This window comes from Lethenteron reissneri, chromosome 2 (assembly GCF_015708825.2).
Source record: "Lethenteron reissneri isolate LAM-NWPU_2019-01 chromosome 2, ASM1570882v1, whole genome shotgun sequence".
Lineage (NCBI taxonomy): Eukaryota > Metazoa > Chordata > Hyperoartia > Petromyzontiformes > Petromyzontidae > Lethenteron > Lethenteron reissneri.
In genome coordinates this window covers 11,076,651-11,094,881 of record NC_083780.1, presented here as the reverse complement: position 1 = coordinate 11,094,881, position 18,231 = coordinate 11,076,651, and the positions used below count along the sequence as shown (strand labels likewise).

Below are 18,231 nucleotides of genomic sequence, written 5' to 3'. Positions count from 1 at the left end.
AGGCTACACCCATTCTAAACCTTTAAAACAGCCTGCTTCAGCAGCTTACCTTTTTTGCTCCTGATGACGATCGTTTTAATGTTGCGATCGAAACGTCGTAGTTTCTTTCATTATTATTTAGTAATTTTGTACACATTTTTTTTGAACCTATCTCCGTCACTTTACCGAAATAACCCAAAAAATATAAATAATAACGGTACCCTGTGCGTTCTTCACTCGTGCCCGTAGTAGTAGTGGCACGGCTCGGCCACTCGAGGGCGCCATCCCCCCCCGTCCCCCCCCCCGCGCCATCTCCCCCCCCCCCTCAGCCTCAACCCCCCCCCCGCGCCATCTCCCCCCCCCGCGCCATCTCCCCCCCCCTCACCCTCGACCCCCCCCCCCCGCGCCATCTCCCCCCCCCCTCAGCCTCAACCCCCCCCCCCCGCGCCATCTCCCCCCCACCGCGCCATCTCCCCCCCCCTCAGCCTCAACCCCCCCCCCGCGCCATCTCCCCCCCCCCCCGCGCCATCTCCCCCCCCCTCACCCTCGACCCCCCCCCCCCCCGCGCCATCTCCCCCCCCCTCAGCCTCAACCCCCCCCCCCTCGCGCCATCTCCCCCCCCCCTCAGCCTCAACCCCCCCCCTCAGCCTCAACCCCCCCCCCTCGCGCCATCTCCCCTCCCCCCCCGCGCCATCCCCCCCCCCCCCTCAGCCTCAACCCCCCCCCCCCGCGCCATCCCCCCCCCCCGTCAGCCTCCCCCCCCCCACCCGCCCCACACAAGATGGCGGACGGCGGGAGTACCGGCGGCGCTTTGGCGCGCGGCGACGGCAACTCCCGCGCCTCCCCCGCCGGGGACCTCGCGCCAAATCCCGCAGCCCGAGCAGGAGACGCCGAGGCTCTCGCGGAGCGCGAGGCCGCAGAGGAGCGAGTAAGCGGCGATGGCGGTAACGGCGACGCCGCCGCCGCCACCGCCGCCGCCGCTGCCGCCGTCGCCGCCGCGGCCGCATCTGCGATCGACGGCGGCGGCAGCAGCAGCGGCGGTCGTAACAGCGGCGACGGCGATCGGACCACCAAACAATCGCTACCTTCCCTGCCTCCGCCGCCGCCGCCTCCTCCTCCACCTCCGCCGCCGGTGAACCTGCTGGAGGCGTGCTTCGTGTGCCGCGAGAGCCTTCAGAGCCGCGAGCCCAAGCTGCTGCCGTGCCTGCACTCGTTCTGCCACGCGTGCCTCCCCCCGCCAGAGGAGAGGCGGCTCGGGGTGCCGACGGGCCCCGGAGCGATGAACGGCGGCGAGACCCGCGTCCAGATTGCCCAAGGTGGGTGGGAAGCTCAACTTTGTTTTTTAAGTCGCGTCGAGAAAGCACGATGTTATCTTAATTGATTAGCTGATGCTGCCCCCGGAGCGATGAACGGCGGCGAGACCCGCGTCCAGATTGCCCAAGGTGGGTGGGAAGCTCAACTTTTTTTTAAATCGCGTCGAGAAAGCACGATGTTATCTTAATTGATTAGCTGATGCTGATCGGCGGCAGCGGCGGTATCGTGTAAATTGAGAATGAACGTGAGCAAGCACCACTGTCGTCGTTATCACAAGTGAACTTTTATCAACAAAAGCAGAAGCAATACTGCGAGTAGCGTCGCTTCAATTCAACAACACCGTGAACACGAGCAGCGCCCACCGTCATCATCGTTCTAATCGTTACATTGAACTCTACTTTTATCATCATGACAATCATTGCAGAAATAACACGAGCAGCGTCGCTTAAATTGAACAACAACATAAACGTGAGCAGCAGCACCACCACCGCCATCGTTATAATCGTCGCGTGCATTAAACTTTTACTCGTCATTATCACAATTACCAGTAGCAGAAGCTATTCCACGAACAGCGTCGCTTAAATTGAACTTAACTTGAGCGTCATCACCAATCACGAGCATCACCAGCATATGGACATGAGCAGCAGCATCAATGATGATCATCATTTACATTTCACTCAGGTTTTATTATTAAGTCATCCGCATCACGAGCATCGGCATTTGTATTGGCACCATTATTGTGATCACCTTCATTGAACCTAAACATTGTCAAACGCTTCAAAATAATTAATCAGTGAGCATTACCAAATAAAGTCATTATTAAAATATGTACATAGAAAATGTTGCTGGCACGTTGTATGATGGGTGGACCTGTGGTTGTGTGGTCATTGTAAACACAATTAGCATGCTCAACTTTAGTGATGCATTCCTGGGTGCAACTTTCATTTTTTTACAATAAATTAATTCAACGCTTTTGTTAATAACACTGCCTTAAACGGAACAAAAAATATATATATATAACCGGTAACGTTTTTGGCAATGGCCTTTTCCATAGCACGCATATAGAGGTCGGACTCAGGTATGTACACAAACCTTAAAGGCCACCCACTCGTCATGTGTGGGTGGTATAATATGAACAGCGGTAGTGATATGACAATGGGATTTCACATTGTGATGTGATGGCGCTAAGTATCCCAGCCACAGTGGTAAATATTGAGGAAAGTTCATATTAAGTTAACTACTCCATCTCTCTAAAGGCCTCTTTAACCTTTAATTTTTGGTCACTGAGAAATGTCGGTGAAAGTGATGTTTGTACAATTTTTACGTTTTATGCACCAGGCATTTTTCGTGGATAAAATCTTTTTTTAAATGAAAGAAACACTCATCTGTAATACTCTTGATAATCATTTTTTTGTTACTTGTTTATGGAGCAGTTGTGAGATAATTTGGAATGACACCATGGCTTTATTCCACAAAAGTAATGTATATGTCCCAGGCACCAGCCCAGACTGACCAGCGTGATGAAGTATGTTCATACAACCCCCCCATGGCCAATTTGGTGTGGGAAGCCCTTCATCCAGCAGTGGGTTGAGAAAGGGGCTGTAAATTGATATATTGTGTAGGATGTGTATATCGGGTATTTATTAGGAATGGCAATAGTTTAAGATTTAGATTAAATATTTGGTTATTTTAGCTTTACACGTGCCATCACTATTGCAGCTGAAATCCAGTAATCCAGTTATCCAATAACTGGCAAATCCTCGTTGCTCTTGGGTTATCGGTGGTTTACGACAATTCACGCTATCCGTGACACTGCGGGCGGAGTGAAAATGGTCAGCAGACCGCGGCCAACAGAAGTGGGTCAGGGCTCACGCAGAGTTGCAGTGACAGCTACAGGGAAATGCAGAGGTAAAACGTGTATATTTTTTTTACTTGGCATTTTTATTTAACAAAAAAGTTTACTTTGTAGGTTAGTTGTGCTGATGTCGTTTGTTTAGTAGAAGAGGATTTTTGGTCTTAGAAAAAATTGTAACCTCATTATCCGTGCATTTAATTAATCTATTTGACCTGTGCCGTGCTTCCCCTGAAATCTGCAAAATGTTTACGGATTGATGGAAACGCACTGCTAGTTCATTGCATAATCCACAGCACACCGCATCTGTGTGAAAACATTCACAGATTGATTATGATCAATCTGAACCACACCTCATAACACAATGTGAACTGAAAGACATTGTCAGGGATTTGGAACTACCCAAGAGTAAGGCAGAGCTGTTGGGCTCCAGACTACAGCAGTGAAATCTCCTGGCAGGTGATGTTAGGGTTTCCATGTTCCGTGACCGTCAAAAGCATCTTGTCCCATTCTTCATGGAAGGTGATCTTGTCGCCAGCAACAACATCGATGGTGTGATGGCAGCCCTCAACATCGTTCATGATCCAGATGAGTGGAGACTGTTCATTGATTCATCGAAGATGAGTCTTAAAGCTGTTTTGCTGCATCATGGCAATGTTTTGCCATCAATTCCAGTTGGTCATGCAATCTATATGAAGGAAACCTATGACAACATGAAATAACTTTTGAGGTGCTTAAACTGACCAACATCAGTGGCAGCTTTAGCGGTTTGAAGGTTGTTGCTCTCTTGCTTGGTCTGAAGACTGGATACACAAAGTACTGCTGTCTTCTCTGCGAATGAGATAGTCGTGCGAGAGATTACCACTACATCGAGGTTAGATTGCCCACTCCGACAGTCATTGGAGCCTGGGAGGAAAAGTGTTCAGCATCCACCACTTGTTGAATCAAGGAAGATTTTGTTACCACCCTTACACACATCAAGCTGGGTCTGATGAAGAACTTTGTCAAAGCCATTGACAAAACACAAGCAGCTTTCAAGTACCTCCGTGGAAAATATCCAAGGTTAAGTGAGGCTAAGATAAAGGAAGGTGTCTTTGTTGGTCCTCAGATTCGTGAACTTCTTCGAGATGATGTATTTGACAGTGTACTGCGTGGCAAGGAAAAGAGGGCATGGAAGGCCTTCCAGTCAGTGGCAACAGATTTTTTTGGAAACAACAAGGCAGCTAACTACAGGGAGTTGGTGGAAAACCTCCTCAAGGCATACAAAAGCCTTGCTTGCAACATGTCACTAAAGATAATTTTTTTTTGCACTCTCATCTAGATTTTTTTTGCACCGAACTGCAGAGCAGTGAGCCACAAGCATGGCGAGCGATGTCACCAGAACATTGCAACAATGGAGAAATGCTATCAGGGCAAATGGAGCCCATCAATGCTTGCAGACCTTTGCTGGACAGTGACAAGAGATGCCCCATTTAATGAATGCAAGAGACAAGCCAAGAAGCGCTGAGTAGGCACTCAATAAGGACTAAACTATGTACTTGTATATACATAATAATTTTTAGCTTTTGTTTCATAATAAATGTTATTTATATAACCCTTTTGCTGATTTTTAAAGTGTTACATGAACAGGACAGGTGACATCATGTAAAACAACCATAAAGACATGAAAAGACATAGGTTTACAATTTATGAGTAAAACTCTATCTACACAACATATCTATAGATGTAAAATGTGAAAACTTAAATATCTTGGGAACAGTAACCAATCCGTTGTTTTAATTGCCATTTAAACTCAGCACATCCAAATCCATAATAAACAGCATATTTCATCTCTGAAGCAGATGACGTCTATGACATTGTAGACAAGTGTTATAAGTCTAACCTCCGTGGTGCGCCACGCAAAACAGAACCCCCGAAATTGTCCCACCATATCAACGCGGATTATTTGATTCCTGCTGTATATAACGTATTGTTTAGGTTGTATTTGAAAACTAACTTCTTTAGAAATACTTTTTGTGTTTCTTGTCCTCCCACATCTCTGATTAGTCTAGAGAAATAAATCAAATACAGCCCTATATCAGTCGACTGCTGGGTGAAGGCCCACTCCCCCATGCAGTGGGAGTGATGGAAAAAAATGTTTACAATGTTTTTTTTACCATACTTCACCACGTTGGTCATGACAGCTTTATGTAATTGGTTCACGTGATGCCCTGTGGCAACTAGGGATTGTCAAATTCACTAAAAATGTTGATCAAATGAATAATTTCTTGATTTATTTTATTGTGACCTTGAACCAGAAGTGAGAGCACAGTTACTATTGTATTTGTCATTCGTAAGGAACTGCAATCTCAATTTCACTAATTTCAGCTAACAATGCTACTTCATAACCCCAATTCCTTAACTGCTTTGCTCTCCCTCTCCCACATCAGGATGGTAAGAATCAATCACAGTTGACAAATGTGTCACATGATGGTGAAATTCGTCGCTACAAAACGCCGGGCAGATCCATGCTTGGTAGTTGCGCCTCTACTGTGAGCAACTGGTCTCGGCCACATTAAATGGATTTGGTTGCGTGGGGCGAAGTTAAGCAGCTGATCGCCTTAAGCATAACCCGGGCACTGTTTGGCTGTTCTGTTGTGTGTGCGTCACAGTGGTTCGTTGCCCCGTGTGTCAACAAGAGTTCCGCCTGGTGGATGTCCTCGATAACTACTTTGTGCGCGACGGCCCAGAGCAGCAGCCCAGCGCGACCGAGAGCACAAGCCAGGTGAAACCTCTCCCCCCCCCCGCATCCCTACCACGTCGCTGTAACAGGCTGCTGGGGCACGTGCTGTTCGCGAACACCTACAGTGGCGAACACGGCACATGAGGGAGCAGTGTGGCTTGAAATGCACCCCCGGCCACACAACGAAAACACTTTCGCTGCATTCCTCGTTCGTGCTCTGCTCTGAAGGAGGACCATTGTCCGAAACGCCAGCCAGACTCACTGTATATCATTTTCGTTGTATGGAAAGTTAGCCGATGGCTAGATCACCGTGAATGTGCCATTTTATGAGGTGATGCTGTGATGTGTCTGTGGTGTACAACCGTATTTAACAAACCAAAAAAACTCAACACATTCGCCAGTAACACTGTGGCCTTGAAGGGAAAATATATTACAGGCGACCTTTTTGGCAATGACCCTTATTCATGCCATGTTATTGGAGAGGCCAGAAAGATGGTGTGTGGTTGAGAGTTGGGAGACTGGTATCTACACCAAGGGGCTTGATGAGAATTAAAAACATATTTTCTGATATTTTTTGGTTCTTTCGGTAAAGTCACGTAGATAGAAAAATAATAACAAAGTTAATAAAACATCTAATATAAATGAATTCCTGCAGTCACGAAAGTTTTAAGTCAATATTTTCTGATGACCAGTCTTTTTTAAATAGGCATACAAATAGTTACTTCATAGTAGCTTTGGAGAAATCCTGAATGTGCCAGATTTCCCCAGTGGTAATGTTTACACACCACGCAAGGTAATCGTTTAATTCTCAGTCGACTTCAGGGAGGCCCAGGATGGGTTCAGACAATCGTCACCGATGTTGGCTGTGAGCGGGAATCGAACTCTGGTCGCCGAGGTCACAGCACAGTGCTCTAACCACTACGCTACCACTCCCCGTGTTCGCACCCAGGTACACTTATCCAACTCTTAGGATGCTGGTGAGATGTAATAATCTGCCGAGCACCTGCACACAAACTGATTTCATCGCTGCGTCTCCTCTGTGGGTGACTTCTCGGACAAGTTGCATTCCTTGGCGGCCGCTTCGTAGTTATCATTGGTCATCAGTCCATTTGCACCTACACTCACTCGCCCACAAATGTATACACACACAAGCACTCTATATACACACACATACATAATAATATCCGTACACATACCAGCACAACATCAACAACAGCTGCCATTCGCCACTGAGTGATAGTGACATCGCCACAGAAATTGTGCCAAGTTAGGCCGAGTTTGGGGCCATGCGAAGTATGGAAGGCTCACTGGCAGGAGGTCAACGGGACATACCCAGGCGTTATGGAGTGACTGAGAGATGACTGACAGATGCACCACCTGTGCTGTCTCCACTTGCTGCGTTTTAGTCACCCAGAGCTCCGAACACGTTCCTTCGGAGTAGGTAGGAACTTGGTTGGACAGCGCATTCGTGCACGACAGAAAGCTCGCGGTCACGTGACACACTTCAACCAATCCGGGAGCGTACATGTTTGGGAGGGGCTATGCACGACAGACATAATCCCTGGTAGGCAGTGTGGAACTGTTGTTCCTACCTGTATAATTATTTTCAGCGTTGCTTCTCTGCCCTCTGTTGTTGTTAGAGGGGGACTGCCCCCAACTTCCCAGTATCAGTGAGCAAACCTACCTTTTTTTTGTCTCTTTTTCCTTAAGGCGGCCGGGCTGGCAACATCACAACGCCGTATGGTGTGCCGCATTTAAAAGATGCTCTCGAGCAGCAAAGGTTAACGTTATCTCTGTGTGCGTTCATGTACATGTGCAACCCCATTTTATCAATCCATTACTAGATGAGGGCCTCCTTGTGGGAGCGTAAGGCAGTCTAACGATGTTTTTTTTCTGCACTGTCGTCTGCTGTTTACAATGCCCAATATGGCCCTCGCCTGGTTACATGTGTAACGGGTTCCGGAGACACTTGTAGAGGCAACTTCTTTATTACAATACAACACTCCAACAGTCCAACTCTCCAACAGTCCTGATACTCTGTTACAGCCTAGGTACACAGCCTAGCTACACAGCCTAGATACTCTACTCTGGCTACGCTCCGGAACTCGCCCTCACAAGGTCGTAGAGTCGGGAGTTCCAGAGTCCCAGCGCTGGCTCTCACAGCATCCCAGGGTCTTCAGATGGCTGGTCGTGGGTCTTGGGTCTTGAGTTACAACTGGGCCCCGATCGTCCAGGGAGCTCTTCTTTTATGCCTGGTCCAACGAGGGGTGGGGCCGTGTGCGCCACCAGACATCCCACAGAGCACACACAGCCCCCCCCCCGTTGGCGGCGCCAAAAAGGCTTAAGCGCCTGGGAACCCAACGCCTGGCGCCCAGAGGCTTAAGCGTCTGGACCCCCTGGGAACCCAGCGCCTGGCGCCCAGAGGCTTAAGCGTCTGGACTCGCCTGGGATCCCAGAGCTCCCAGCAGCCCCTCCCTTCTTATGTCACTACACATGTAAAGTTCATGTATAGAGCTTACACATAGTCAATTGTGTTTAACTAAGGGTTAGCACTGTTAGCACGGATACAAAGAAGGCAACAGTCAGTTATCCCAATGCGTTTCTATGTAGGTCACTTAAACACACTTCTTTGAGTGAGTGGAATGATTAATGAATGACTAGGTGCCTTAGCAGACAGACCGTGACTATTAGTTAGCCAGTGTGAGATGGTGAGTCAGTGAGAAAACTATTCTCCACTGAGTGAGTCAGCAAGTGAGTCATCGAGATACACATCCACCCACTGAATCATGAGGCCTCGGGTGGGGGAATGTACTGGCCACAGTTTAATTTCATACGACCCACGGGCTTCATTTACTACCTTGTGACTTAATTTTACATTTCCTGCATCTTCATTTTCACATGGCCCGCAACTTTATTTTACATGAGCCGTTCATTTCACATGACACGTCATTTCACATGACACGTGACTTAAATTAACGCCGCTCAGCTCCTTCATTTCACACATCCGTTTATTATGTCTGTGAGCAAAGCCTTCTCCGCTGACTTGAGTCAGTGAGTGAGTCATAGCATTACACATTCACCCACTGGAAAATTACACCGACAAGCCAGTCAGCCCATTAATCACCAACTGTCATGCTTTGCTATAATTTGATGTTCTAAGCAGGTAGTGCCAATATGGTCGCGGTGGTTATGATGACGATGATGATTATGTATCATCATCAGAAATGTTCAATGCTCTGCTGGATGGCCATCGCCACCTCTCACGATCTTGTAATACAAAAAAATAATTGGGTATTTTTAGTCCCCAATTCCACTTGTTGCTGTCAATGTCACGTCATGAGATGAAGAATCCATTCGCATCTCTCGCAGAAGCAGCGCAACCCTTCGTACTAGAGACCGGCTCGTAGAATTGGATATCACAAAATTACTTCTGAGACCCCTTCAAATGACCTCTGGACCACACAGTCAGGGGGTGGCACTTTCCCACTTGGCCTTCCATGGAGAATAATGTTGATTGTATGGCAGTCAAAACTGATCTTTTTAATTCTCAGATCTTTAATTTAGACAAATGAAGTGAAAAATCTAATTTTAATGAGATGGCTTTTTTGTCCAGTCATTGGTGACCACGCTATGACTTTCAAGTCACGACACTCTGGACTTGAACACAGGGAACTCTGGATTTGAACACAGTGAACTCTGGATTTGAACACAGGGAACTCTGGATTTGAACACAGGGAACTCTGTATTTGAACACAGGAGCTCAGCTGTATCCCAGCTCAGCGCTCTGATCTATAAGTAGCCCGGCCACCTCTGTGTCAGTTAAATTTGTTTAAACATTGTGAAGTGAAATGGAGCATGAGCACATTTTTTCCTCATCAAATGTTTCTGCTAGATGTCACATGATCAAAGATTGCAGAGGTCCTTCCATCAGCAGTGGCTTGGGCAAGCAATTGTAGGGCTGCACTTTTACCTTGTTATGTGGTCCACAAACTCTTTGCTTCACAAGTGGCAAATCAAAACTCTGGTTTGTGGTTGTGTTAATGACTGCAGCGTTTGCAGAGCGTCTTCACTAATTCGGTCACTTGCAACATCCGCGGTTATTGACTTGCACAACTGCCTCGTGGGTGATGTGTGTGCGGTTAACAGTGGTGAATGTGGGCACACTAAAATAGAAATGAAACATTCAAATATTGCTCGATAGAATCCGTTGTGTTAGATGTTGCATTTGTTCTCTGCGATGCGTCACCCTGCCCAGAGCAGCAGAGTATCAATAATAGCACTTATGCCTCACAGGAAGAAGGGCCTGGGTTCGATTCCCTACTCTGTGTGGAGTTTGTATGCTCTCCCCCTGTTCCTCATGGGTTTCTTCTCGAGTTCACCAGTTTCCTCCCGTCGCAAAAAACAACTTAGAGTTTAACTGGTACTGGCCAAAAAGTCCAATGTTGAAATATTACCAGCTAAGTACTTAATAGAGATTACACATAGCAAGCAATTACACATAGCAAGCGATTACACATAGCATGTGTAATAATAATAATAAACGTTAACATCCCTTCAGCAACTACTGCAAAGTGTAAAAAAAATAGGTACTTAAGTAAAAATTTGACTAGCGAATTCCGTTGCATGCCTTGCAGATGGTCCCATGCCCACCTCGTGACTACGCCACTGCACACTCCTCACTTAAGCTACAACGTGCTGGAATGTGTCTGTGTGTGGCCACGGAACTGTGGCCATTTCCCCTGGTACCCATGTGGTGGCCTTGCACTTTGCCAGCAGGAACCGGCAAGCTGCAAAGGGGAAGGGTGTTTTGGTCATTGATCTAGTTCCCGATCCGTGCGTGACCTCCTGACTTACCCACTCGCACCCAGTGCTCGCACGCGCCCTGATTGGTTGGGGGTGGGGGTTATCATGAGGTTTCGAGGAGCGGCAATTGGGCAATCGCTAATGTTTCCTGCCGGTGATTTTGCAACAAGTTTGCCGAAGCCCTTTGGTTTTTTTATGTTTCGTTTATCTTGTTGCCTGTTTGTATTTGTCAACATGTTTCCCTCCTGATAATTGTTTTTTTTACCCTTCTATCTGGCAACAAAACTGACACCTTTTTTACAAGGAGTCATGTTTACATAGACCACAATACCTGTAGTCATAATGCAAACAAAAAACATAACTCTGATAATGTGCACATTATCAGAGTTATGTTTTTTGTGCACATTAGCAGAGTTATGTTTTTTGTTTGCATTATGACTGCAGGTATTGTGGTCTATGTAAACATGACTCCTTTTAAAAAAAGGTGTCAGTTTTGTTGCCAGATAGAAGGGTAAAAACATTTTTTCATATTTTTACTGGCAAATGAGGTTCCAATGATGTTTCCCTCCTGTTCGCAAAGGAACGATTTTGACACGTCTGCATTTTGGCATTTGTTCCGAGCGCGATCCGCCAAATCCCGGTTTCGTATCGAGGTCGTTGTCTACTGGGAGACGCTGAGCCTTTTTTCTGCTATGTGAGGTGGCCACGAGATGGCGGTACAAGTGGCTTTTTACGACAATGGCTGTGCGGATTTCTCAGCGTTATCGCGTCGTAATGCATGGTGAGGTTTTCTCCAATTTCCTGGCGTAATAAAAAAGAGTCCTTTGTCAAAGCATTTGACCAAACATCTCAATGTGAACTCTGAACTGAAACTATAAAAACTAAACTATCAACCATTTAAACTATTTTTATTTTACCAGGTAAGGCCCACTGAGCTATGTAGCTCGTTTTCAGAAGCAACCTGGCCACAAATGATACATCAACGAGAAGTGGATTATGTTGAAGTTTATAGCAGCCAAATACTCTAAACGCACGATTCTAAATGTGGAGGGGAAATCCAGAGGACTCGGAGAATGCACGCGACCACGGGGAGAGAGGCGCGCAAACTACAAATACACAGGCATCAGGGTCGGAATCGAACCCACGACCTCCTGCATACCAGGCGAGGTAGTTAACATCTCGCTACCATGCGCACCCCAATGTAGCAATACCTTCCTGAAAAAGGTTATTGAAACTTGGTGATGCTTTCCTGGCGAGATGTGATCTCCCTCACCTGGTGTACAGGAGGTTGTCTGTATGATCCTGGACCCTGACGAGTCCCATGGTGGTCGCGTGGATTGTTCTCCACGTGCCTCCGGTTTTTCCCTCCACATTTAGAAACATGCTTTCAGGTTATTTGCCTTCTAGAAATTCACACGTTTGGTTATGATATAAGCCAATTCAATGAGCCATAATTCGTGGCCAGGTCGCCTCTGAAAAAGGGCCAATAGCTCAGTTGGCTTTACCTGGTTAGATACAATAGTAGTAGTTGTAGTAAATAAAGGGAATTGTTATTTCTAGACAATGCACATGAACATTGTGTGGATGTTGCAATGCCACAACATCTTGAATACGGCAGTGGCCCTGCTGACCAGCTGGTTTGTTGTTGCTGTGGCGGGGCAGGTGTGCACGAGCTGCGAGGATAACGCAGAGGCAGCTGGCTTCTGCGTGGAGTGCGTGGAGTGGCTGTGCCGCACGTGCGTGGAGGCGCACCAGCGCGTCAAGTTCACCAAAGACCACACCGTTCGCCTTAAGGACGACACCGCCGGTGAGGAGTTCGGGGGGCGCGGCAGTGGTGGTTGTCATGGTGATGGTAGCAGTGGCATTTGTTGAACCGGGACATTTCAGTGAATTGGTGTGGGGGGTGAATCGCTGTAATCGATCCGTTGATTGATCGATGACAATCAATTCTGTTAAGAGGGCCAACCAGGTGGTTGAGAGGTCAAAGTGCTGACCTGCTTCCACCTAGTTCCTGGGTTCAAATCCGGGTTTTACAGCCGCCTGCGTTTAAACCGAATTCTCAAGTGGAGGGAGGTAATGGTCTCAGCCTGGTCACCAATATCTGCAAAACAAAACAAAAACTATCACATACAAATTGGTTTCGCACTTATTTGTACCAAATTCAAGCCCTGGAGAATTATGACTCTAGTTTCAGAGTTATAATTATCCAGAGAATATCCGTGGCTACATAAAGAATAGACATGTCACTGAAAGGATTTTTTTCACGCCAAGTCCTGTACAAAAATCCCTTCCGCAACCATTCTGTGACACGAGAGGTGCGCTGCTCTGCGAGACTTCTTGAGGGTTGGTACTCATAATGAACCCTGGACGATGATGATGTTGATAATAATAGCAAGAACTGAGTACATTTGGTATTCGTGCGATTCTTCTCGCACTGGGCTATCACAAAGGAAGGCGCTGTGCTTCACAGACAGTGTGCAAGATCACAGCGTGACCTTGCTGTGCATAATCCCAATAATCCCAGTAATTTGCAGGTAATATTTCAAATTTGGACAATGATGCTGGCACGCAATGGGTTTATTTTTCTCGAATGACATCGCGGGACTTAATTAACGCACGCTGCGGAGCAGACAACGCTCGTACACAGGTGTACCATTAACCAGGATGGTCTTCCGGTTTCGAACAGCGAACCCCATCAACAAGCGGCCTAACGCACTGCCGCTGGGCCACGTCGCCACACACCCAAACGAAAAAAATGGCGAGACCTTTACAAATGTGCGCCACGTACCACCCCCCTCCCCCCCCCGTGTCACCTTCGTTATTGACCTGCGTCTACGTTTACCTCTGCCCGACGGTTCACACCGTGCTCCCCGCCCCGTGTAGACGGTTTGCTGGGCCTGTCGGGCCAGCGCCCCGTGTTGTGTCCCGTGCACAAGCAGGAGCAGCTGAAGCTGTTCTGCGAGACGTGCGACCGCCTCACCTGCCGCGACTGCCAGCTGCTGGAGCACAAGGAGCACAGGTGTGTGTCGGCTGCAGCCGGCACCTTCTGCTGCTGCTGCTGATTTGTTGTTTTTATATCCGTGGTCGCGTTGGCTCGTGGTATTTTAGTGTGCGCTTGTGCTTGTTGTTGTTTGTGGTCAGGTTGACTGGTGTTTTTGGTTGGGGGAAGTTGGTGAGCAGGGTTGAGCGTGATTGATTCAGTGGGCGTTATTGCTTGTACGTGTGGCTGTGAGAAAGTGTGCTTAATTGTAACTAGGGTTTAAAACGCAACGAGGTGGCAGAGCAGGATCCAAGTGGTGCTAGTCAGTCACCCTAACCTGTAACACCTGGATCTCCTTTGTGTCCACCCGCCAGCATGCCTTCAACACATTTCACACGTATGGTCTCAAAGTGTACCTAGTCTGGCGCAAGCGCCCCTCTGATGTCATCGCCACTTGGTGTTGCTAAACGACGGCTGTTGTTGCTGCGTGTGTGAGTACATGCAATACTCAGGTGGGTACTTGTCATTATTTTCACATAGGAACTTACGTGTGCGCGTGCGTGCTTTGCTTCCCGTCGCCCGGCAGGTACCAGTTTCTGGAAGAAGCCTTTCAGAACCAGAAGACCATCATTGAGACCTTTATGGCCAAGCTGCAAGAGAAGAGGAATTACGTCCAAATCGCCGCCAACCAAGTGCAGAACCGGTGAGGCCGGCGTGCTGCGTTATTGACCAAGTGAAAGATCCCCCGTATAGCTTGCACAAGGCCGTCGGGGCATGTGCTGTTAGCGAAACCACGTGTGAAGGCCACACTTGCACGAACGCACGTGCACGCTCTACTTCGACACGCAGACACTCGCGCACACCCATAACCGTAGTCGCGTGTGTACGTGTGCTCAGGTTGAACGAGGTGCAGGAGAGCAAGAGGAAGGTGGAGCACGACATCAAGGTGGCGATCTACACGCTCATGAACGAGATCAACAAGAAGGGCAAGGCCCTACTGCATCAGCTCGAGGTGGAGTAGCAGCAGGCACAGCCAACTTCTCTCCACACCGTTACACTCCTCCACGCGCCTCCGCACGCCTCCACAATGAACCGGTCGAATGGCTGAACCGGTCCTGGGCCTCCCTTCGGTGCACTCAACTTTAAATGAGTACCTGGTGCTGTGTGTGAAAATCAGCACTTGCCTCATGTGCCGTGTCGGCCTTCATAGGTATATCCTATAACAGCACTTGCCCCAAAAGTCTGTTAAATTGTTTACAGGGTATCTTTGTGTTTTATGTACATGTAGTGTAGTGTGTGTAAATGTACTGTGTGTGTAAATGTACTTTGTGTAAATGTACTGTGTGTGTGTGTGTACTGTGTGTGTAAATGTACTTTGTGTAAATGTACTGTGTGTGTGTGTGTGTGTAAATGTACTGTGTGTGTGTATTGTGTGTGTGTGTAAATGTACTGTGTGTGTGTATTGTGTGTGTGTGTAAATGTACTGTGTGTGTGTATTGTGTGTAAATGTACTGTGTGTGTGTGTATTGTGTGTAAATGTACTGTGTGTGTGTATTGTGTGTAAATGTACTGTGTGTGTATTGTGTGTAAATGTACTGTGTGTGTGTGTACTGTGTGTGTAAATGTACTGTGTGTGTGTATTGTGTGTGTGTGTAAATGTACTGTGTGTGTGTATTGTGTGTAAATGTACTGTGTGTGTGTATTGTGTGTAAATGTACTGTGTGTGTGTGTGTATTGTGTGTAGGCCCTGACGGGGGAGCGGCAGTCTCGGCTGCAGGCGCAGCACGGGGAGGTGATGCTGCTGTCCCGCCAGGTCGACCACGTCATGAACTTCGCGCGCTGGGCCCTGACGGCGCACAGCAACTTCGCTCTGCTCTACAGCAAGAGACTGGTGCGACGCCGCCACCACCGCCAGCGTCACCGAGATCATCATCAGCATCTTCGTCGTCACAGTCGACGTTAATGTCCTCATCATCAACATCAGCTTTTTTGGCACTACCATCGTCATTGTCACCATCTGCACCGACGCTCGACTATGTCCACTGCAGAGAGATGGAGCGATGCCACCAGCCCGTGTGCAGGAAGAGCCAGATTGATTGTTCCGTCGCGATAGCGTGAGAGGTGGCGACGGCCAGGGGGGGGGAGGCCTTCATCCAGCAGCGAATAGATCATGGCTGTTGCTGATGATGTCGATGTGGTTATTGTTAACATCACCAGTGTCTTTCGAAGAAATGATGGCTGGTGGTCAAACACTAATCTCCCTTCCTGGATTCTCAATTGAGACCTGGAAATGTTTTACGTGATGACGTTTGGCATATTCCTAAATGAAATGTGCGTCCTTTGCTCAATTTGCTTGTAAGAGCTTCCGACACTCGCACTTGTGGCGGTTTCGGGTTGGAGTGTCTGGTTTCACGAAGACCTGACGAGTGGTGGCCGTCGTCTGTTTCGCACAGATCTTCTTCCAGCTGCGCCGCGTGCTGCGAGCACCTTGCGATCCCACGCCGGCGCTGAGCGGCGGCGTCGTCAGGTTTTACTGCGACCCCAACTTCTGGGCACGCAACGTCCTCAACCTGGGTGCGTGAGCCTGCTGCACCACTGCTGCTGCACCTCTGATACTACCCCCTACTGCTGCTGCACCACTGCTGCTGCACCTCCGATACTACCCCCTACTGCTGCTGCACCACTGCTGCTGCACCACTGCTGCTGCACCACTGCTGCTGCACCACTGCTGCTGCACCACTGCTGCTGCCCACTGCTGCTGCACCACTGCTGCTGCACCTCCGATACTACTCCCTACTGCTGCTGCACCACTGTCGCTGCCCCACTGCTGCTGCCCACTGCTGCTGCCCAGCATTAATGCCCACTGCTGCTGCCCACTGCTGCTGCACCACTGCTGCTGCACCTCTGATACTACCCCCTACTGCTGCTGCACCACTGTCGCTGCCCCACTGCTGCTGCCCACTGCTGCTGCCCAGCACTACTGCCCACTGCTGCTTCCCACGGCTGCTGCTCACTGCTATTGCCCACTGCTGCTACCCGCTGTTGCTGCCCACTGCTGCTGCGTTCTGCTGCTTCGCAATGCAGCTGCACACGGCTGCACACTGCTGATAAGGATATACGGGGAAATTTTGCCTGTGTATACATATATGCGTATACATGTGTGCGTGTGTATGTGTGCGTGCCACAGGAACACTGGTGATGGAGAACCCTGTGACTGGGCCCGGGAGGGATGGACCCCAATCTTACATGACCAATCAAAGTGCGGGGAGCATGGCTCCACCCTCGGCAGAGGGTGGAGCCGGCAGTGGCGGTGGGGCACAGCCAGGTGAGTTGCGTGACCGTTGGCAGAGCCCTGCGGCCAATCACTCTAAAATGCGCCCCATCTCAGAGTCTATGCGGAATTATGTCTTGTCCCTCTGCATGGGAGACTGTCTAAGCATTACTGGCTGTTGTAGGCTTGGGATGCAAGGTGGCCCAGAAGATTTGCAGTCCTGCAATAGTTGCTTGAAACGATTTGTGCGGAGAGTTGAGTGTCACCCCCTCGTGTGCGTGTTGGGTTATCTCCCGCACGAATCCAAACTCATTCCTGAAATTGGCTGAACATCCCAAATAGCTGCACCCTTATCAAAAGAGTCTTCACACTCTACACATTTCCTGGATAAAGTTTTTTTGTTATTAAGCTACGGTTAGCATCATTGTCATGATGTCATGCTGATGTTGATAATGTTCATAATACGATGCTGGCAGGTATGATAATAGTTGATATACGGATTGCGACGGTGCTGATGATGGTAACGTTGCTGATGATATTGATGGCACTGGTGAAGATGTTAATAACGATGCTGGTAATTATGATAATGATGGTAGTGATTGCTGATGGTAATGGTGATATTATTGATCGTAATTTGAAATGACCTAGATAAAGACTGACACTGGTGTTGATGACAATGGCTGTAACATAAAAGGGTTTGCCGTTGTTGATGTTGATGGTAGTGATCAGGATGATAATGATGACAATGTTGGTGATAAGGACTGATGCTGATTGTGGTGATGACATTGACATCGCTGATAATGATAACTATGGGAATGGTGACTGACACTGATAGTGTTGATGGTGCTGATGATTATGCTGGCAATGATACAGCAGTGGCAAGCCATTTCCAACAGTGTTAATTCTAGTATTGATGACATCGACGATGATGACGATGGCGATGATGCCTTTAACAATGATGATGGTCGTGGGGTGATGTCAGATGGTGGCAGTCGTGAGGGTGCGTGATCATGATGGCGGTGATGTTTTTGGTCAGGCCAAATCAACCTGGCGCAGCTCCGCCTGCAGCACATGCAGCACCGCCTGAGCCGCCTGGCCGCCTCCATCAGGCAGCCGTCCTCCCAGCATGCACTGCAACGACCGCTCACCTCCGTCCACATGGTCAACCAACAGCCAATCATCCTGCAATATCATAGTGCACAGGTAACCCTCGCAGCACACGAATGACGCTTATTATTATTTCTAATAGCAAATATATTTCTACCATGCTGTCGAGATTATCAGACCCACTTTCCCCCTCCACCCCTGTA

The 18,231-nt window shown here is 48.5% G+C and overlaps 1 protein-coding gene across 1 annotated transcript in view; it reads left to right on the top strand.

The window, feature by feature from the left end:
- Window positions 1–760: 760 nt before the first annotated feature.
- LOC133341827 (E3 ubiquitin-protein ligase TRIM33-like) overlaps window positions 761–18,231 on the top strand; it is a 32,410-nt gene continuing 14,939 nt past the window's right edge. Inside the window, exons 1-10 of the mRNA XM_061550600.1 lie at window positions 761–1,295; window positions 5,797–5,909; window positions 12,333–12,477; window positions 13,554–13,689; window positions 14,237–14,353; window positions 14,548–14,662; window positions 15,395–15,541; window positions 16,104–16,224; window positions 16,838–16,975; window positions 17,958–18,124. Coding sequence (XP_061406584.1) covers window positions 761–1,295; window positions 5,797–5,909; window positions 12,333–12,477; window positions 13,554–13,689; window positions 14,237–14,353; window positions 14,548–14,662; window positions 15,395–15,541; window positions 16,104–16,224; window positions 16,838–16,975; window positions 17,958–18,124 — 1,734 coding nt within the window. The remainder of the gene's footprint in view (window positions 1,296–5,796; window positions 5,910–12,332; window positions 12,478–13,553; window positions 13,690–14,236; window positions 14,354–14,547; window positions 14,663–15,394; window positions 15,542–16,103; window positions 16,225–16,837; window positions 16,976–17,957; window positions 18,125–18,231) is intronic.